The sequence below is a fragment of the Brassica oleracea genome, chromosome C3 (assembly GCF_000695525.1).
Source record: "Brassica oleracea var. oleracea cultivar TO1000 chromosome C3, BOL, whole genome shotgun sequence".
Lineage (NCBI taxonomy): Eukaryota > Viridiplantae > Streptophyta > Magnoliopsida > Brassicales > Brassicaceae > Brassica > Brassica oleracea.
Genome location: NC_027750.1, coordinates 29,146,948 through 29,166,822, shown reverse-complemented (window position 1 = coordinate 29,166,822; position 19,875 = coordinate 29,146,948). Strand labels below are relative to the sequence as shown.

General features: G+C 35.9%; 2 protein-coding genes across 3 annotated transcripts; one reads left to right on the top strand and one right to left on the bottom strand.

Moving 5' to 3' along the window:
• Window positions 1-5,149: 5,149 nt before the first annotated feature.
• LOC106331837 (receptor-like protein kinase At3g21340) lies at window positions 5,150-9,571 on the top strand. Of its 2 annotated transcripts, XM_013770256.1 has the most exons (13): window positions 5,150-5,260; window positions 5,335-5,872; window positions 6,442-6,920; window positions 7,003-7,147; window positions 7,233-7,304; window positions 7,403-7,474; window positions 7,568-7,639; window positions 7,718-7,902; window positions 7,998-8,242; window positions 8,337-8,463; window positions 8,539-8,604; window positions 8,690-8,879; window positions 9,009-9,571. In XM_013770256.1, the coding sequence occupies exons 1-13, from the start codon at window positions 5,167-5,169 to the stop codon at window positions 9,415-9,417; spliced, it is 2,694 nt and encodes an 897-aa protein (XP_013625710.1). In that variant the 5' UTR covers window positions 5,150-5,166; the 3' UTR covers window positions 9,418-9,571. The 2 variants fall into 2 exon arrangements, with proteins under 2 accessions (XP_013625710.1, XP_013625711.1); XM_013770257.1 differs by lacking the exon at window positions 7,568-7,639.
• Window positions 9,572-16,572: 7,001 nt separating this feature from the next.
• On the bottom strand, window positions 16,573-18,140 carry LOC106333528 (transcription factor bHLH87-like). The gene is made up of 2 exons (XM_013771964.1): window positions 17,879-18,140; window positions 16,573-17,791 (listed from the first exon to the last, which is right to left on the bottom strand). Exon 2 carries the CDS (start codon window positions 17,773-17,775, stop codon window positions 16,774-16,776), a length of 1,002 nt encoding a protein of 333 aa, XP_013627418.1. The 5' UTR covers window positions 17,776-17,791; window positions 17,879-18,140; the 3' UTR covers window positions 16,573-16,773.
• Between the last annotated feature and the right edge of the window lie 1,735 nt (window positions 18,141-19,875).

The following is a 19,875-nucleotide window of genomic DNA, read 5'->3' as shown; positions in this document are numbered from 1 at the left end:
GACGAAACAGTGAGATGAGACCTCCTGAAGTTAATGAGGCTAAGAATGATAAGGAGGAATCCAAGGAAGCCGTGTGGAAAAATATAGATTGTGAGGCCGGCTTATACATTGACTAGAGAAAGATCTCGACATGATAATTTTATTTTAAGTCTATGAGTTTGTGATTTGCTTTTAAACCTATTTAATGTTTCACGCTTTTATATATATAAAAGAGTTTGTTTTGATTTCATTATATCTTGTCTGATCTTACTTGAACATATGAATGTTTTTATTGATAAAGAGTTGCCTAAAGGGCATAATATCAAGTAAGAAATCGTAAAAGGGGTATAGTAAGCCTAGTAAAGAAACTATGGCTAAGGCATTGCCTATAAGGCATTATACACACCCAATGATATGTGACCCATTGAGTTATAAATGGTTTCCAAATAGAAACAATGGGCAAAGAAGGAAACAAGTTCCTTCGGATTTAAGGAAAGAGAAAAAAAAATGCCTAAGACCTTATAAGAAAGTGGTCACTATACCTATGATCTCTACGGATTTATACTATGCCGAAGATCAGTATGACGAGAGGCAAGAGCCGTGGTGATCATATTGAGATACACCACAAAAATTATACACTATATGGCATGATAGGATTAGGCATCCTAGTCTAAAACTTGATGCAAAGATTAATATTGAAAAGGCACAAAGAGTTATCTAGACCATGTTATGTTATATGGCTCGGTCATTACTCGGCCATAAAGGACCATTCCTCGGCCGTAGAGGCCATGATACAAACCGCCAAACCAAAGAGGTCATTACCCGGCTGAATAGACCATAAGAATAAACGGCTCAGCCGTGACTTGGCCGGGACTTGACCGTATAGTGCAGGCTTGACCGCACACAATCTATTACCTATAAAGGTTCGGCCATGTAAAACCATTATCTATAAGGATGAGATTATAAAGTCTATAAGCTTGGGGACATTATGAATTTACATGTATAGAATGATAATATGCATCAGGCCATATAAGTGAGCATAGATATTCCCATCTCAGATTATATATGGGTCATAAAACCAGACATACACCATCTTAAGAGATTTTGAATAAACCACCACATACATATGTGTGTCGTCTAAGATGGAATCTCAGAAGAGGATTGGGAATATATAAGAATAAGAACTTTCTCCACAAATTCAAAACAACCGTGAGCCAAAATATGGGTGATCAAAATAGTGGCTGCATGAAACAAATGAATCCTGATATTCAATATTAAAGGAGAAAGATTATAAGCTGGATAAAGAAAGATTAAAAAGTAAAAGAATGATAAGAATGGTTTTAACAATCATTGTCTTGGCAAAGATCCTCGTACTAGAGATTATGATTTAAGACGTCCAAAGAAAGATTATACAAAGTTAAATAATCGAGATCATAAAGATCATACAATCATAAAGATCATACAATCAGAAAGATAAAAGTGGAGGTTCAAAGTATCTAAAGGAGAGATGGGCGTATTGGCTATATACATATATAGAAACGACATCTGATAAAACCAGTAAAATAGATGGATCTTGTGAGATAAAGAAACCGTGAGAAAAGGCACATGATCACGAGGTCTAAAGTGTTCATGTTTCCTAATAACAGCATTAGATCATAGCTTGTTACATAAGGTACTCACAGAGATCAAAGGAACAGATTATAAGGAGATGAACTCCTATGTGGTGGTTGCTGCTACAAAATTTCGAAATTAACAAAAGGTTTGGTCATAATAAAATAGTTAAAATGATGAAGTAAAGCAGCATATGGATCACTGGATAAGATGAAAGAACAGCTTCGTTCCTAAGCTGATTCATGGACTGAAAAGCAGCTGCATATAGTATGTAAAAGAAATTGATCACAACATGATCTTGGAGTTGTATAAAAGACAACCCAATAACAGTTCATATATTTATAAAGATTCGATATTCCTTGTGCTTATACTAAACCTAAAAGAGGTTAGAAGACTGATACAGAACAAATCTGTAGGCGTCCGACCCTTATTCTTCTTGATCACGAGCTAGAAAAGATCAACCATCAGGTTGCAATCCGACATCAGATCCCTTAAGAATCCAGCATAGCAGAATAGTTTACTGCTGTTGTATGACTTACTCCCACAAGGCTTTGTCGTGAGGATAAGAGGAGATGTTTAATCTATCTTTCCCTGTCAGATATAAAGTATTGTAGTCCATAAGCTCGTGAAAGCCGAGATTCATGACCTAATAATGTATACTTAGCGTGTGATATGATCCACAGCAACTGAGATCATGAGACGACATCATCATTATTAAGATAGGAATTCAAAAGAATAATGAGTACCACATTACCAAAGGCAAAAGAGACCAATGTCCACATATGAGATCCATGAGTGTGTTCGGCCAAAGAGCCATAACTTAATAAGAGATTATAAAACTCACAGCAATGATCATTGATCTTGAACACTCATGAGACAAGTAGTAGACATGTATAGACGAGGTCTATCACCCAAACATGGATCGGCCAGATTGAAACATGGTCGAATGGTAACCAAAAATCGCCAAAGTAAAGAGTTTGACAGTAGACAAACACGTCTAGACCATGGACACATGCAAACACGATTTGCAAAGACCAAATAGTGATCTCCGAGGACAATATGGTTCACATTGTTTAAACCACGTACTTTACCGCGACACTCGATGTCAAGAGACATGAGAAACGACCTAAGAGGTCGAAGTAGTCTAGTTACGGCTTAGTAATGAAACTAGCCGATTACTCCCATCCTATATATACAGGAAAGATCACGCATCAGATGCGTAGAATGTAGAAACCTACAGTGAGGTTCACATCAGGGGGAGTAGTGCGTGTTGTACTTTTTTTCCTTCATCATGGTTTTGTCCCACTGGGTTTTCCTGATAAGGTTTTAATGAGGCAACATGAAGCGTACTACAAATCATGTATGGTTATGGCATCCAAGGGAGAGTGTTATAAATCCAATGGTGAATGTCCATAACCAGACCCGACCCAATACATAGAAGATAGAGAGATGGTCGAAACCATAGAGAGAGGAGAGAAAGAGAGAACTGACTTTAGAGAGAGAGAGAGAGGCAGCCACACACACAAGACTAGGAGAAAAAAAAAATCCTATTTCTTTTTCCTTATAAGTTTATGTTTTAGTAGTTTTTCTAAATCTAGATAGATTAGGATATGTACTCTTTCATTTATCTTTATCTTGTAATCCTTATATAAAGGAACCCCCGTTGATCATTAATAATAACACAGAAATATTAAGACCTAAAACCTTCGTTTTACAACATATTTTTAATTTTTATATTATTAAATTGAAATTTTTATCGTTCTCAAATATATATTATCGATACAGACAACAAACTGGTTAGGCCGTCGCGATTTCGAACATCGATACAGCAAGAAAAAAAGGTCTTATTATTGTTAAAAATAGTACGGATTGCGGATTCAACTGTTAATTCGAAGTTTGTGCTCGTGAGTCACCGCGTAAAGGCAATGTTCTTTAACCAAAACAAATAAATAAATGATGACATTAAGCCTGAACTTATTGAACTCTAGTCCGACGATAACCTAGTTAATTACAAGGAAAACATAATTAAGTACATATCAAATATTCATCATCGACTGAAACTACACACAAAGATCAAAGTCAACGACCATTTGAATCATAAGAATGTTTTGTATGTTGCATGCACGTCTCCTCTCTAGACCAGCGAAGCCAGTTGCAACATTATTTTCTTTATGCAAATTTGTTGTAATTTTGAGGGGTTTGGGACCATTTCCATCTTCCCAATCTCTGCGTCTTATAAAAATGGCGTAAGATAACTTTTCCACGTTGTAGCAAATGCAGCATATTATTTTCAGTTGCAGAAGAGCAACTTTAATTTTGTCGCTAATTAAACAAAAACAAAATCTGAATGGATGTTTAATTTGGTTACTTTTTTTAGTCTAATAACCGTACGGATCCGGCGACCGAGATCAACCAATTAATCCACGAATCCTGCAGCAGCCACGTCTTTTTACCATTTAAAGCAGCCCGAATGGCCAACGGGAATCGAACTGCGAATTCGCCGTATTGGGGTTATCTCTCAAGCGCCACTAGCCTAACCGCATTAGTTTAATTAATTTAATTTGGTTACTTTCTCGGAAACAAAAAAAAAACTTGAAAAGAAATTATTTAGATCTCTTTTGAAAGCATCGAAATTTTGTTAGAAAATCAAATTCCAATCAAAAATTGAAATTTTATCAAAAACGAATCTAATCGTCTCTTATCTAATTTGGATTTTATATTCAGAAACTAAAAAAAAAGAAAATTAAAAAAAAACGAGATTTTGCCTATATGACTTTAAAAGGTCAAAAAGAAAAGAGAAATTCCTAATATATTGTTTTTTAGTTTTTTTCACCAAAAGATTCCAAAGAGAAAATGACCAATTTTTTATTAAGGGTAAATACACATTTATACTCATAGGATTAACTAATATTTAGAATTAAAAGTGAGGTTCTGGAGGAAGATTTAAAAATTAAAAAATTAAAAAAAAATTAAAATAGTTTGAAAAGTTTCAAATTTGAAAAAAAGGATTTGAAAAAACAATTTTGAAAAAAAAAATCAATTTTTTAAAATTAAAATTTCAAATTTGAAAACATATAATTCGAAACTATAAAAAATTGTTTTTTTATTTTATTTATTTAAATAATTATTAATATTTATATATTTATAAAGCAATGTGTAGAAATTTTTTTTTGCCTCTTTAATGAAATATATTTGTCATTTTCTTATTTGTGGATCTTTGATGACAAAAATTTAAAAATGGATATCTGAAAAAATGCCCAAAAAATGATTTTAGTCCATGTAGGAATATAATGTTATAACTGTAAGGTCAAGGGGAAATTATTGAATCGTATAAGTTTATTTTTTTAATAGAATGTAAATCAATTCATACTTATTAGTTTAATTTTATTGGTTGCAACAGCCAACTCTTCTTATTAGTTTATTTCAAAGTTGACCTAGAAAACCTATATCGTGTTTTTTTTTTTTTTTTTTTGAAAAAAAAATATCGTGTTTATTTGCTTACAAGTGATCTCCATTACTAGAAAACTTTGTGTTTTATTTTTTTGAATGTCATCTCCTTTGTACCATAGAAGAATAATGGAGAAACAGCATCAAGCACTTTGGTTATGTGCGTTGATCTGTATCAATCTTTCTTCCCTTTTACATCTCGTTGAAGCTCAGGACCAAAAAGGTATTTACATAAATTTTTTTGCTGTTTTTCATCCATTTTCGTCAAAAAGTTTTATTTGGTTCATGTTTTACTAGGATTCATCAGCTTGGATTGCGGGTTATCGCCAACCGATCTTCCTTACAACGATCCTTCAACCGGATTAACATACTCAACAGACGATGGTTTAGTGCAAAGTGGCAAAACCGGAAAAATCCAAAAGGAGTTTGAGGCAATCTTTAGTAAACCGTCTTTGAAGCTTAGATACTTTCCAGATGGTGTCCGAAACTGCTATTCCGTGAATGTCACGGAAAGCACAAACTATCTGATCAAAGCCGTTTTCGTGTACGGCAACTACGATGGTCTCGCCAACGACCCGAGTTTTGATCTTTACATTGGTCCGAATCTTTGGTCAACGGTTGATATGAATGGACGGACCAATGGTACTATCGAAGAGATCATCCACAGGACCATATCTAAGTCTCTGCAGGTCTGTCTAGTTAAGACAGGAACAAGTAATCCTTTTATTAATACCTTAGAGCTACGACCACTTCAGAACAATACTTACAATACGCAGAGCGGTTCGCTGAAGTATTTCTTCCGATATTATTTCAGCACTTCAGATCGCACCATAAGGTATCAATCACGCCCTTTTGATTTAACCAAGTTCAGTTTTTAGTTTATGGTTCGGCTTAAGTTTTTCTGAATTCTAGGAAACCATGTCCAAACTAGGACCGAATTTCAGTCTAATTATTTTTCATTTATTCTCTCCTTTTCATATTAAATGTAGTTTTATCTTTTAAATTTTGTTTTATTATAAACGTCGTTTTACATTTTCAAAGCAAATATTAAATACTTTTTCAGCTTTTACCTTTATATTTAGCTTATTAATTAACAAAATCAAATAGACTAATGAATTAAATAGGGATAAATTTGTGTGCAAAAATTTTAGACGACACTTCTAAAAAAACAGAGGGAACAGCTTTTACTTGGCTTGGGATAATTTGTGTTTCTTAATCAAAAATATATAATTGAATGAACATAAAATAATAACTTCTGGTGTATTCGGTTTGGTTATATCACATCCGAGTTTGGTTTATTTTACGGTCCATATCTTTCTATAATTTTTTTATTTGGTTTGGTTCGTTTATCTCCAACCGTATTTTAAATGTTATTCTGATACACGGATTAATATTTTTTGCTAGGTATCCCAATGATGTCCATGATCGTAAATGGTATCCGTTCTTCGATTCGAAAGAGTGGACAGAAGTAACCACTGATCTCAATGTAAACGCTTCTAATAGTTATAAACCACCACAAATTGTAATGGCGTCAGCATCAACGCCTATAAGTACTTTCTGGCCATGGAACTTCACCTGGACATTGCCGTCTTCCACTACCCAATTCTATGTATATTTACATTTTGCCGAGATTCAAACTCTAAAGTCACTCGATACCCGAGAATTCCAAGTGACAATGAATGGGAAACTTGCCTACGAACGTTATAGTCCTAAAATGTTAGCCACAGAAACTATATTCTTCTCCACACCACAACAGTGTGAAGGAGGAAAATGCATCTTGGAGCTAACCAAGACGCTCAAGTCTACCCTGCCTCCTCTCATAAACGCTCTCGAGCTTTTCACTGTGATCGATTTCCCACAGTTGGAAACAAACCAAGATGATGGTATGTCTATAATTTTTCCTTTTTTACTAATCCTTCAGTTTTTATAGGTTGGTTATTGATACTAACAATAATTTTACTCTAGTTGTTGCTATCAAGGGTATTCAAAATACTTATGGATTAACTAGAATTACATGGAACGGAGATCCATGCGTCCCTAAACAGTTTATGTGGGATGGTTTAAATTGCAACAGCTTAGATATTTCTACACCACCTATAATCACTTCCTTGTAAGATGAATCTTTATATTATCTGTTAGTCATGTCAATCAATTTTTCATCTTTACATGAAATGTATTCGTAATTATGTCTTTAGAAACCTATCTTCAAGTCAGTTAACAGGGATCATCGCACCTGGCATTAATGATCTGATCCACTTACAAGAATTGTAAGTTTTGGATTTCGCATCTGATCACAATAAAACGCTTGTTCACCTTAATTCTATCTTAATTATAAGATATTATGTATATTCAAATGCTTAATCAGAGACTTGTCCAACAACAATTTGACGGGCGGAGTACCAGAATTTCTTGCCGGCATGAAATCACTCTTGGTCATGTGAGTCCTTTTGTGAAAATACAATTTCTACTGTCTCGTAGCTTCCTTCTTTACAAGACTGTTATGTTCCTAATTTTGTATCTATCTTAGCAGAAATTTAAGTGGGAATAATCTTAATGGCACTGTTCCTCAAGCCATTTTACAAAAGAAAGGACTAAAGTTGAAGTAATTATTATCATACTGTTTATATAAAACCACTTGATATGTTCAATTATCGTTACTAACACTACTGGTAACCCACAGCCTTGAAGGAAACTCAGATCTTATTTGTCCGGATGGACTATGTGTAAACAAAACCGGAAATGGTGGTTCCAAGAAAACGAATGTTGTAGTACCGGCTGTTGCATCGGTCGCGTTCCTGGTTATTCTTGCAGCTGCATTGGCTTTCTTTCTTGTTTTCAAAAACAAAAAGACCTCAACCATTGAAGGTAGACACACAAAAGCTTTAAGATTAACATAAACATTGCAATATATTCATAAAACATATATGAAAAGTCATTTGAGTGATGCATTGTAACATTAGGTCCATCATCATATACGCAAGTATCAGATAATAGAACAACCAGATCTTCAGAACCAGCAATAATGACGAAAAACAAAAGATTTACTTACTCAGAGGTGGTAACAATGACAAATAACTTTGAAAGAGTCCTTGGCAAAGGAGGATTTGGAATGGTATATCATGGAAGTGTAAATGGTACTGAACAAGTAGCTGTTAAAATGCTCTCACACTCATCTTCTCAAGGGTATAAAGAATTCAAAGCTGAGGTACATTTTAGCAAAGCTTTTACGAAAAATGTAGAAAATATTAATATTCTTAAGGGATTCAAATTTTGATTGTACCGTTATTTTAATTTTCTAGGTGGAACTTCTCCTAAGAGTCCACCACAAAAATCTGGTTAGCCTCGTTGGATACTGTGACGAAGGTGAAAATTTGGCTCTCATCTATGAGTATATGGCTAACGGAGACCTAAGAGAACATATGTCAGGTAAGTATATTGAATATTTACAAAGATAATATTTTTTAATGGTGTTCACATATTTATATATTGGTTCAAATGTAGGAAAACGAGGTGGATCTATTCTGAATTGGGAAACTAGACTAAAAATAGTTGTCGAATCTGCACAAGGTTTGATATAAGTTTGGATACATAGTTATTTCTTTTCTTCTATTTATTTTCTTAAACGTTAGTGAAGATGAATCTTGTTGTATAGGGTTGGAATACTTGCATAATGGATGCAAACCACCAATGGTTCATAGGGATGTCAAAACCACAAATATATTGTTGAATGAACATTTCCAGGCCAAGTTAGCTGATTTTGGGCTTTCAAGATCTTTTCCGATCGAAGGAGAAACTCATGTGTCAACAGTTGTTGCTGGAACTCCTGGTTACCTTGATCCAGAGTAAGTTTTGTGAGGTCATTGATGATTAGTTACTTTGTTCCAAATTAATATAAAGATATGTTCTTTGTTTTTCATCATTTGTAGCTTAATGCATACCATTCCTAATGGCATAAAGAAATTTTTTTGCAGATATTATCGAACAAATTGGTTGAACGAAAAAAGCGATGTCTACAGCTTCGGAATTGTACTATTAGAGATCATCACAAATCAGCCAGTGATCAATCAAAGTCGTGAAAAACCACATATAGCAGAATGGGTTGGGTTAATGCTTACAAAAGGAGACATCAAAAACATCATGGATCCAAATCTCTATGGAGATTATGACTCTGGTTCTGTGTGGAGAGCAGTTGAACTAGCAATGTCGTGTCTAAATCCTTCTTCAGCTAGAAGACCAACCATGTCTCAAGTTGTTATCGAAATAAACGAATGTTTAGCATATGAAAACTCAAGGGGAGGAACGAGTCATAACATGAACTCACAGAGTTCCATAGAAGTGAGCATGAACTTTGATATTGGAATTACCCCTGGACCTCGCTAAACTGCAAAAGCTATATCTTTCGTTCTATTGAGTGAATTTTTCTTTATTTAAAATAAATGTTTGCTTTGTAATGAATTTCTGTCATTGGTGAATGAATCTCTGTCATTGTTAAATGTTTTATTTATTGTAATCAAGTTGAAACAGATTTTCTGAAGAATAAGTCGAGGGATACTGGAGAGGTATATCATATCGGTTGATGGTTGTGGACAACTGGATGCTGTTTTCTTTAATTATAAGCTAAGTTGATAAAGTAATGAAATATTTAACTTTCGTCATCTAATGTGTATCCTCTGATATGAGAAGATACTTTGTTCTTGATTTTTTTTTCCCCTATAATTATGGTCTTAGAACTACAAATAATGCATGGACATGTGTATCTTGAGGTTTTTCTCTTGGAATTCTAATGATTAGTAGGACCAAAATCTCAGATTTATTAAGATATAAAGGGTAATTGAGGTTATGCTAATCTTTCCAAAAATAGGTTGCTTCACAGCAACATCTTTGTCTAAAATGTTAAATGGAAACAAACAAACACCATAACCGTTCAATTAGAAAGTCAACAAGCATGATCGATTCTTCTAATCTCCCCAGCTTGCAAACCTCCATCGAATCCTGAATTTTCTTTTAATTATTATATAGTTTAAACATTATAATATGATTGTTTTCTTAGAGTTTTTTGTTTGCGGGCTTTTTAAACCCACACCGAACCGGCGGTCGGACCGGGTTGAACCATGAACCGAAAATAATCTGGGTTAGGTTAATGCTAAAATCCAACTAAAATCAAACCAGTTAAAACCCGTATCAAACCATCAAAAAACCGGGAACCGGCGAATCAATGAACCTGCCAAATCCCGGTTCGTATATAAACCAAAATTTTGTTAATGAAATAATTAATTTTTCTTCTTTTTCAAGTAAAAATAAGTTTTATTAAAGATTAATAAAGTATCGTCTTTCGTCTTTTTCTTTTGTCGTCGCTACAACTCATAAATTACAAGATTCACAATGTTTAATATTCACGTCAAGATATTGTTTTTGTCTACTTCTCAGTTTGTTTAAATTTTATTTCATGATCACTTGTTTTGGAAACTTTAAATAATTGAAACATTTACGTTTGTGAAATTTATATTTCAAAATATAATTTTACTTGTGTATATAATTTTTTTTATAAGATTATGAAGATTTAGAGTGATAAGATCTGCGAATAAAGTTTAATTGTGCTTGTCATATTGATTTTAGATTTTAATTGTTATTTTTAAGTTTTTCTACACATTACGGCTATTTAAACATTTTATTTGATATGATTTTTTTTAAGAATATGCATATTATTTATAAAATATCATTAAATTTAGTTTAATCTAAGTAGACCCGATCGAACCCAGTTGAACCACAATAACCCATGACCCAAAACAATTCCGGTTCGTTAGCCGGTCCGGTTTTAAAAACACTGTTTTGCGGGAGTCAGCTTGAATATAAGATCTTATGATATTATATAAATGATTATATTTTATCTACTAAATCATCCAATTTAGATATTTGACTTCATTTGGGAACGTCTTACGTATTTCTCAACAACAAGAAATGGACCTTCGTTTATGATAGAAGATTTTAATGAAATCACAGGTCATAATGAAAAATAAGGAGGAAGACAACACCCTGATAGATCGTTTCTACCTTTTAGACATATGTTGAGCGATTGTGGTATGCTAGAGTTCCCTTTTATTGGGAACATGCTATCATGGGTGGGAAAGAGAGCAGGATGATCAACTGTTAGATGCCGTCTCGACAGAGCTGTTGGAAATGAAGATTGACATGAGAAATTTCCTCATTCTGCTGTAAAGTATATGAGGTTATGGGGATCGGATCATCGTCCGATCCTAGCAGATATTCTCACAAGACCGGTAAGAAAATCAAAAAAATTCAAATTTGACAAAAGGTGGTTGGACAATGACGAATTAAGGCAAGTAATTTTGGATGGATGGAAATCTCCAGATCTTCCACCCGACACAAATATTATGGAGCATATTTCGAGTTGTCGTAAAGCCTTGAGTCAGTGGAGGAGAGGGCACAATTTGAACTCATAAAAACTAGTGAATGAACTTAAAGAGAAGGTTGATGGGCTGTATTCGAATGATGATACGACGACTGAGGAAATAGCAGAAGCCTTGAAGGAACTCTCTGATTCCCTTAAGGCAGAAGAGATGTTCTGGAAGCAAAAAAAGTCGAGTTTTTTTGCTAAGAAAAGGCAATAGAAACACAAAATTCTTCCATGCATTGACAAAGCAGAGGAGAGCTAGGAATAAAATCATACAACTTAAAGATGCAAATGGAAATGTTGTAGAGGATGAGGAAGGATTGGTAGTCATTGCTACTAGTTACTTCAGACAGATCTTTGAATCCTCAAACCCAGAAGATATAGCGGATGCGCTATCAGAGGTATCCACAACAATTACTGAGTCAATAAATAGTGATCTTACAGCTCCGGTCACTGAATGAGAAGTTAAATTAGTACTTTTTGCGATGCATCGAGAAATGGCTCCTGGACCAGATGGGATGACAGCTCTCTTTTATCAGAAATTCTGTGATATTGTGAAAGATGATTTAACTCATATGGTTAATCAATTTCTTTTCGAAGGATCAATTGTGAGTGGTTTGAATGATACAAATATCTGTCGTATCCCAAAAACGAATAATCCCAATGAGATGTCCCAGTTCCGGCCCATCAGCTTATGTAACGTCAGCTACAAGATTATCTCTAAGGTCTTATGCCAGAGATTAAAGAAAGTTCTACCAGATAGAATTTCAGAAACCCAGTAAGCATTGGTTGATGGAAGACAAATTTCAGACAATATTATGATTGCTCAAGAAATGTTTCATGCCCTAAGAACTAAGCCAAGCGGAAGAAACAAAAGGATGGCCATTAAGACGGACATGAGTAAGGCATATGACAGAATGGAGTGGACGTTCATTGAGGCATTTATGCGGAAGATGGGGTTCTCGGAGATTTGGATTACCTAGATTATGAGGTGTGTTACATCGGTGAAATACAAGGTACTTATGAATGGACAACCAAGAGGAAATATATTTCTAGAGAGAGGTCTACGTCAACGAGATCCTTTGTCTCTTTTCATTTTTATTCTATGCACGGAAGCGCTCGTTAGCCTTTTTAATCATGTAGAGAACCAAGGGAAGATAACGGGGATGCGCATTACACGCGCGTGTCCTTCTGTATTCCACCTTCTCTTTGTTGATGATAGATTTTTTTTATGTAAGGCAGAGCTCCGTGAATGTGAAGAAGTGATGAAAGTAGTCAAGAAATATGGACAAGCATCAGAACAATGCATTAATTTTGAAAAATCCTCCCTACTCTTTGGTAAGAGGATTAACGCAAATGTTAGACAACAGATCAAAGATACTCCGGGGATCCAGAATGAAGGAGGAATGGGAACATATCTAGGAATTCCAGAAGATATTAGCGGATCCAGATGCAATTTTTTTGCATTTCTGAAGGATAAATTAATGCATAGAGTGAATGGATGGACGGGCAGATGGCTATCAAAAGGTGGAAAGGAGGTTCTCCTTAAATCTATCTTGTTAGCTCTTCCGACTTATGTTATGTCTAGTTTCTTGCTCCGGTTGGAGATATGCGAAAACCTTGCTAGTGCCATTGCACAATTTTGGTGGAGTTCTAACCCCTCAAAGAGAGGAATTCACTTGGCAAAGTGGGAAAAGGTCTGCAGACCACGGAAGGAGGCCGGGGTTGGTTTCCGTATGACCCATGAGTTTAACCTTGCTTTACTGGAAAAACAATTATGGAGGCTAGTGCAATACCCTGATTCGCTGGTGGCTAGAGTGTTGAAGGGAAGATACTACAGAATGTGTTCGCCTTTACGAACAATCTCTGTAAACAGCCCATCATATGTGTGGGCCAGTATCTCAGCAGCACGAAAGTTACAATTATTGCGAATCATACATAAGGTACATTCATGATATGAGGTTAAGGCGTGGGAGGATCCTTGGATCCCGACAACACCAGCTAGACCAGCACGGCCCTTGGCCCCAGCGCTGCATCCGAAAATGTGAGTCAGTGATCTCATTAACCAGGATATGAAGGAATGAGATGTTGGGCTAATGGAGAACTATGTTGACCCTGCTGATATATCCTACATAAGGAGTTAGGCCATAAGCACCACTCATCGCCGGGATACATTCTGCTGGAACTATACTAAAAATGGACAGTATACGGTCAAATCAGGATATTGGGTAGCTAGGAACTTACTAGATGCTGATGAGAAGGAGGTTCTGGAACCTAGTATAACAAAGCTTCAAGCATTTGCTTGGAAGATAACAGCTCCACAAAAGATTTGTCATCTTATATGGCAGCTGATAACTGGTTATGTGGCAGTGACGAGGAATCTGGTACGGTGTAACATGAGAAGTGACAACTACTGTCCACGATGTGGAGAGCCTAAAAAATCTGTAACTCATGCAATTTTTGAATGTCCACCAGCTTTATAAGCTTGGTCTCTCTCAGCGACACCAACGAGTTAAGATGTCTTTCCTCTTCCGAGCATCTATGCCAATATGGATTATCTCTTATGTAGAAAAAACAGCATTGTTGAACCAGACTTTGACAGGGTCCCATATCCCTGGATAATTTGGTACCTTTGGAAGGCAAGAAATGATAAAATCTTTAGGAGAATAGACAGAGATCCTTTGGAGCTAGTTCGCTATGTGGAGAGTGAGTGTCAAGTCTGGTTTAACGCAAATGAGATAATACCAACACCTCCACAAGACCTTAATATCGAAGAACCTCAAGTGTTAAGCTTGGGGAATATTTACATGATAGATGGGTCATGGACATCTACTGCACAATTTAGTGGATATAGATGGGTCTGGCTAGATAGATTGGGGAAGGTTCAACTTATGGGGACACGAAATCATATTCGAAGAGAGTCTGCCTTACATCCAGAGATGGAAGCACTAAGATGGGCGATGGAGAGTATGCTCCAGCATTCGACTTATCAAAGCTTTGGAATAGACTACAAGGATTTGATTGCAATGATCTACGAGCTTCATGCTTGGCCGAGCTTTGCGACAGAATTGGAGAGGATGGAGACTTTGAAGATATGCTTCCCGGATTTCAAGATTACTCATATTCCACGAGCGCAGAATCAAATTTCAGATTTCTTACCTAGGACTGCGAGATCTTTCCATAGAATACTTTATTTCATTGGTTGTTCTATTCCGGTTTGGTTACCTAGGTCACCTCAAATTTGAGTAATAGAATAGACTTTCGATGTCAAATTTATAGCTTGTTCTGGTTTAATTAGACCGTTTGTGTTTTCTTTTCTTAATATACAATGTGGGTTTGAACCTATGTTACATGGAAACGGAAGCGGGTACGTCGAAGCGGCAGCGTATGGAAGCGCGGAAACGAGATTTTTAAAATAGTTAGGAAGCGGGTACGTGTTGGAAGCGTATTCATATATATATACACACACATATATATATATACACATATATAAGATTTTTAAAAATCTAGAACTAAAAATTATATGATTTAAATTTAAAATAAAGCATTTATTCATTTATAATAATTTCGAAATGATTTCATATTAAAACTGTAAAAATACACATAAATTAAATTAAAATAAATTATCATATTAATTATTTTTAATACTTTATAATTAATTGGCATAATATATTTGAATATATGATTATCTTTAATAAAAACCTCAATGCATAAAGATAATTTTATTTTTATACTTGTATATTTATATTCTCTCTATTCAATATTATTAAAATTTGGATTTTATATAAATTAAAAGCTATAATTTTAAATTTTTATTGATATAAGACATTGTAGTTTTTTTCTTTAAAAGAATGGAAGTGTGATTCCAAAACGGAATCGTAAGCTTCCAACGTGTTTTTAAAGAGAATATTTTAAAAGCGTTTTGGAATCGAGATTCCGTAAGCTTCCGCAAAGTTCCGATTCCGATTCCGGTTTCGAAGCGGGAAGCGGACGTCCGATGAAGCTTCCGTGCAACGTAGGTTTGAACCCAAATAGTGATACATGCACGAGACTAACACAAACCAGTTGCTGTCATGAATTTATTCGTTGATGTAGTCTATGTATACATCAGTTTGTTAACAATGTGTCTAACACATTATTGGAAGTTATAAAACATGCAGAAAACTTAGTTTCATTTTTAATAACAGGTTATTATTCTTTATGGAGTTTTAATTTCTGGATTTAGAAACGATAAAGGAACGTCCAGTTTTATAGTGTAGCCAAACCAGACTACTAAATGGGTTGCGAGCTTACCGGTACAATTCATCGAATCAGACCAAGTTTTAGAACCATTATTGTATGCCAGATTAACCAATTTGATATCCGGTATGGTACTGAAAATACACCCAAGTCAAAAAGAAAATCACATCCATCACAAGAACAACATAAAATACTGTAAAACGAAGAAGATGGTGTTTAGGGAGATATTAGGGGAGAAAATAAGACAAAGACCAAAGACAAAAAAGAAGAATAAAAAGAGAGGAATGTAAAGAGATGCATGTGGTGACCATTTTAGGGTGTTTGAGTCGGGTGGAGTTATATTCTCAAGGCGCACGCCTTCAGCATTATTAACTCTCTGCTAATCTCCAAAGAATGTTTTGATTTAAACACTTCCGTGAACATTATTAGATTCATAATAATATTCTTCCACTAACACTATTCAGCAATCAGCATATACCTGCATATATATATATATATACATACTGACTTTTGGTTAGTAGTATTATCTTGAAAAAAACAGATCTGAAATCAATATTTTTTATGGATAATGTTGCCAAGTGCCAATATACATATATAAAAATATGCAATTTAATAACCTTGCAATATATCATATACGGGTCCTGAGAATCTAATTTATTACTATTATTCGAAAAGAGTTCTCCATGAAAAGATAAAACTTTTTAACAAGACTAAAGAGAGAGAGAGAGAGAGAGAGAGAGAGAGGCACTTTGTAAACACTTTTGCTTATAATCATCGCTTCATAATTGCAATTATCTGACCCTTTATTTTCTCTAACAGTAGTAGTATATATAACAAAGGGTGAAAATATTGCAAAGATAAATAAATTAGCCTCTTTTGGCTCTGTTTTCCACAATTTCAACCCTCGAAATTCAATATAAATTACAAAACTAAAAACTTTGTATAAAAAGAAATGCAAAAACAAAGACTTGAAAATAGAAACAACACTAGCCGGCACACCATTCTCAACACAGAAGTGCCTTTCTTGAGAACTGTTAAAACAATCAAGAAGCTATGATTATGTTAATGATGAATCGATATATTATTCAACACTCTTGGTGATGATGAACCTGATTAGGGTTTTGAAAGGGAAGAAAAGATGGGTGGACTAAAGGATACGAAGAAGGAGAGGAGAAGGAAAAATTGGCTGGGTCAAGCTTGGGTCTCAAGTTTTCTAAAGCCTTTACTTGCGCTCTAAGGAACTTGAGATAATTAGCAGCTTCATCAAGCATTGAAGCAGTGTCCATCTTAGTCCCACCTGGAACCAAGGTCTGTAAAACCCTAATCTTCTCGCTTACCCTCTCTCTCCTCTGCCTCGCTGCTACCGTTTGAGGATCCGTCGATATCTTCACGTTCTTCCTCTTACGTTTCTCAACAACCTCCAACCCTAAATTCACCGGTCTAAACGCAGCAGCTGTGTATATCATCTCTTTCATCTGCGCAATGGCCTCTGCATCTGGCTCCACGTTATCAGACAAAGAAGCTGAATGTTGTTGGAAACTGATGTTTGAAGAACCAACTCTGTCTTTCTCTGTTCTTGGCTTCTTGGACTTCGATTGATTCTCATCGTATATTAGCTTGAAGTTTCCTTTCTCGGATTCTTCTTGAGGATGGCCAACAAGACAGAAGTAACTTCCTGTCTCGTCTCTGTTTCCTCTGTTTCTCTTAGAAGACTTGGGCTTTGTTGTTGTTGTCTCTGTAGTGATCTCTCTGTTCTCAGACTCTGCAGATGAGACTCCACCAAAGCTCCAAAGAGCGTGACAATCTGAAAAAAGCACAGAGATTCCTTCGTCGTCTTCCGTCGGTGTGTTGTTGCTGTTCGTCGTCGCTGACAGCAAACAATCGATCGATGATGGATCTATCGAAGAAGCTCTGTTTCCAACATGTTGATGGTGTTGAGTCTCACCAATGATTCCAATATCAGACATGAAACACCTGCTAAGATCATTTCCTCCCCAGATCAAATCTGATCCTTGATGCTCCATGATTATGGTCTCTCGGGTCATTCCATAGATAGCTTGTGCGTAAACAGATTCTAATCCTCCCATTGGATCAAACGCAACTCTGAGAAAACAAACAAAGGCAATGTGAGAACAGAGTAAATGTTGCAAACAGAAATGAAACCTTGATTTTCTTGATTCTTTAACCAACCTTCTTGTTTTAAAAGTAGCTGTACATGAAAAGGTAAGACTGGAAGAAGAGAACAACCAGATGAGTCCACAGGAAAAATTGATAACGTTTTAGCTTTAAAGAGATGTAAACCCAAAAAGGAAAGAATGTGAAACAGGGGAAAGAAACATAAAAAAGAACTGCCCAGTAAGGAAAGAATGTGAAACAGTCTGTAACTGAATTTATTTTCTTTGTCTCTGTTTCTGATCTAATGAACTCTGCTAAGAGCTACAGATGTTTTGCTATAAAGAAAGAACTTAAAAAGCCTATAGACATCTATGCATATTGCATTACAAGATTTGTTATTCTGCACGTCTATATAGATAGGCACAAGCGCGTGAGTTAGAATAAGAAGTATTTGATCGCTTAACTAAAGATTATTTTTCATTTTTAGTTTGCGCATATATAAAAAAAATCCTCTCAGGCCCGTTTCCCTAGGTGCGCCGTTTCGGATGGATCTCTTCCTGTCCAACTTCGTCGCTCCTCCATCCTCCCTATGAAGCAACCTTGTTCCTCCTCCATGATCCTGATGGTCACTGCTCCTCCTCCGTTGCATATCAGACCTCCTCCGGATCCGCCTCCGTACGAGTATCCTCCGCTTGAAGCTCTCTCCTCCGTCGCTTCACCGAAACCTCCAGACCCTCCAGACTCTGTCTTTCTCCTTGTTCTTCCTCGAAGCCTTGAAGCCTCCGCCAGATTCTCTGCGCCTGATTTAACCCAAATCCTGGAGTTTAAGCTTCTTTGTACAATGGTGGCGACAAATCTCAGTGGTGATGGTGCCCGTCTTGTGTTCTTTAGTGACACTGCTTTCACCTTTGTGTGTTTATCTCCTGTTATGTGCAGGTCGTGTCCTTGTTGGTGTGTGGAATGGTCTTTTCTTAGACCTTGTCTCGACCTTCCCTTTTCCCCTCCTGTTACAGTCCTCCAGGTTCATCTTAGTTCTCCACTCTTTGCTAACCATTGTTCTGTTGAATGGGTTGGTATGCTAGTCGATTGGATGACACTGGTTTTGTGGCTACTGATTTTAAATGATGTTGTGCTGATGGACTTTGTTTCCTTCGGCTCTAACCTTGTGCCGTTGAGTGGCTTTTATATCGTCTCAGTGCGATCCCTTACTGTTGTATGCAGTTCTCTCATTGTATTCAGTCTGGCTTTTGGTGTTGTGTTGTTGTCTTTCTCTTTTTGGTGGCAGTTAGAAGAGAAACCCAATGGTGTATTTCTTCCAGTGAATACGGTGTTAACGGGTTTTGATTTCCCGGTTGGTTCCTGTCTGGACCACTCTCATCTCCCAATATTTCCTCTTGTATGGAGTGAATTGGATGTCCAAGTGTTGCTGGTATTGCAAGGATCTTCCTCGCAGCTAATGCACGTCTCTGCTTTTGGTGCAGTGTTTGTGACCTTTGGGGTTACATTAGATGTGATTGTTCAAGAAATTTATGAAATTGTTGTCAAGCGATTTTTATGGTTTCTTTCTGTCATTTGCATCTTTTTTCTATCATATGTTTTACCAGTCTCTTTTGTTTGGCTTCTTATAGCTTTGTTCTATCCTCCTTTAATGGAGTGTAAACTGTAAACTCTTGTAATTTAAATGCAAGTTTGGTTTGATCAAAAAAAAAAAAAAACTAAAGATTATTTTTCATTTACTCTGAGGTATCTTTCACCAAATTTTATGATAGCGCCATATGCGATTTGGATGATATTTATATCTGTATGAGTTTGATTTCAAATATATTCATCTCTCAGCTCTGTTTCTTTTTCTTTTTTTTTAGGTAACCGCGGGTTTCCGGCGACCGTGGTCAACCGACTATTCCCGCGAGGCCCACGGCACTCCACGTATTCTTGGGATTTAACCCTAGCCCGGGTGGCCAGCGAGACTCGAACTGCGAGTACCGTATTGGAGGTTTTTCCCTCAAGTACCACTAGCCCAAGACCGCTGGTTAATACCAGTTTTTTACAGTGTCTATTTTTTTAACGTGAGA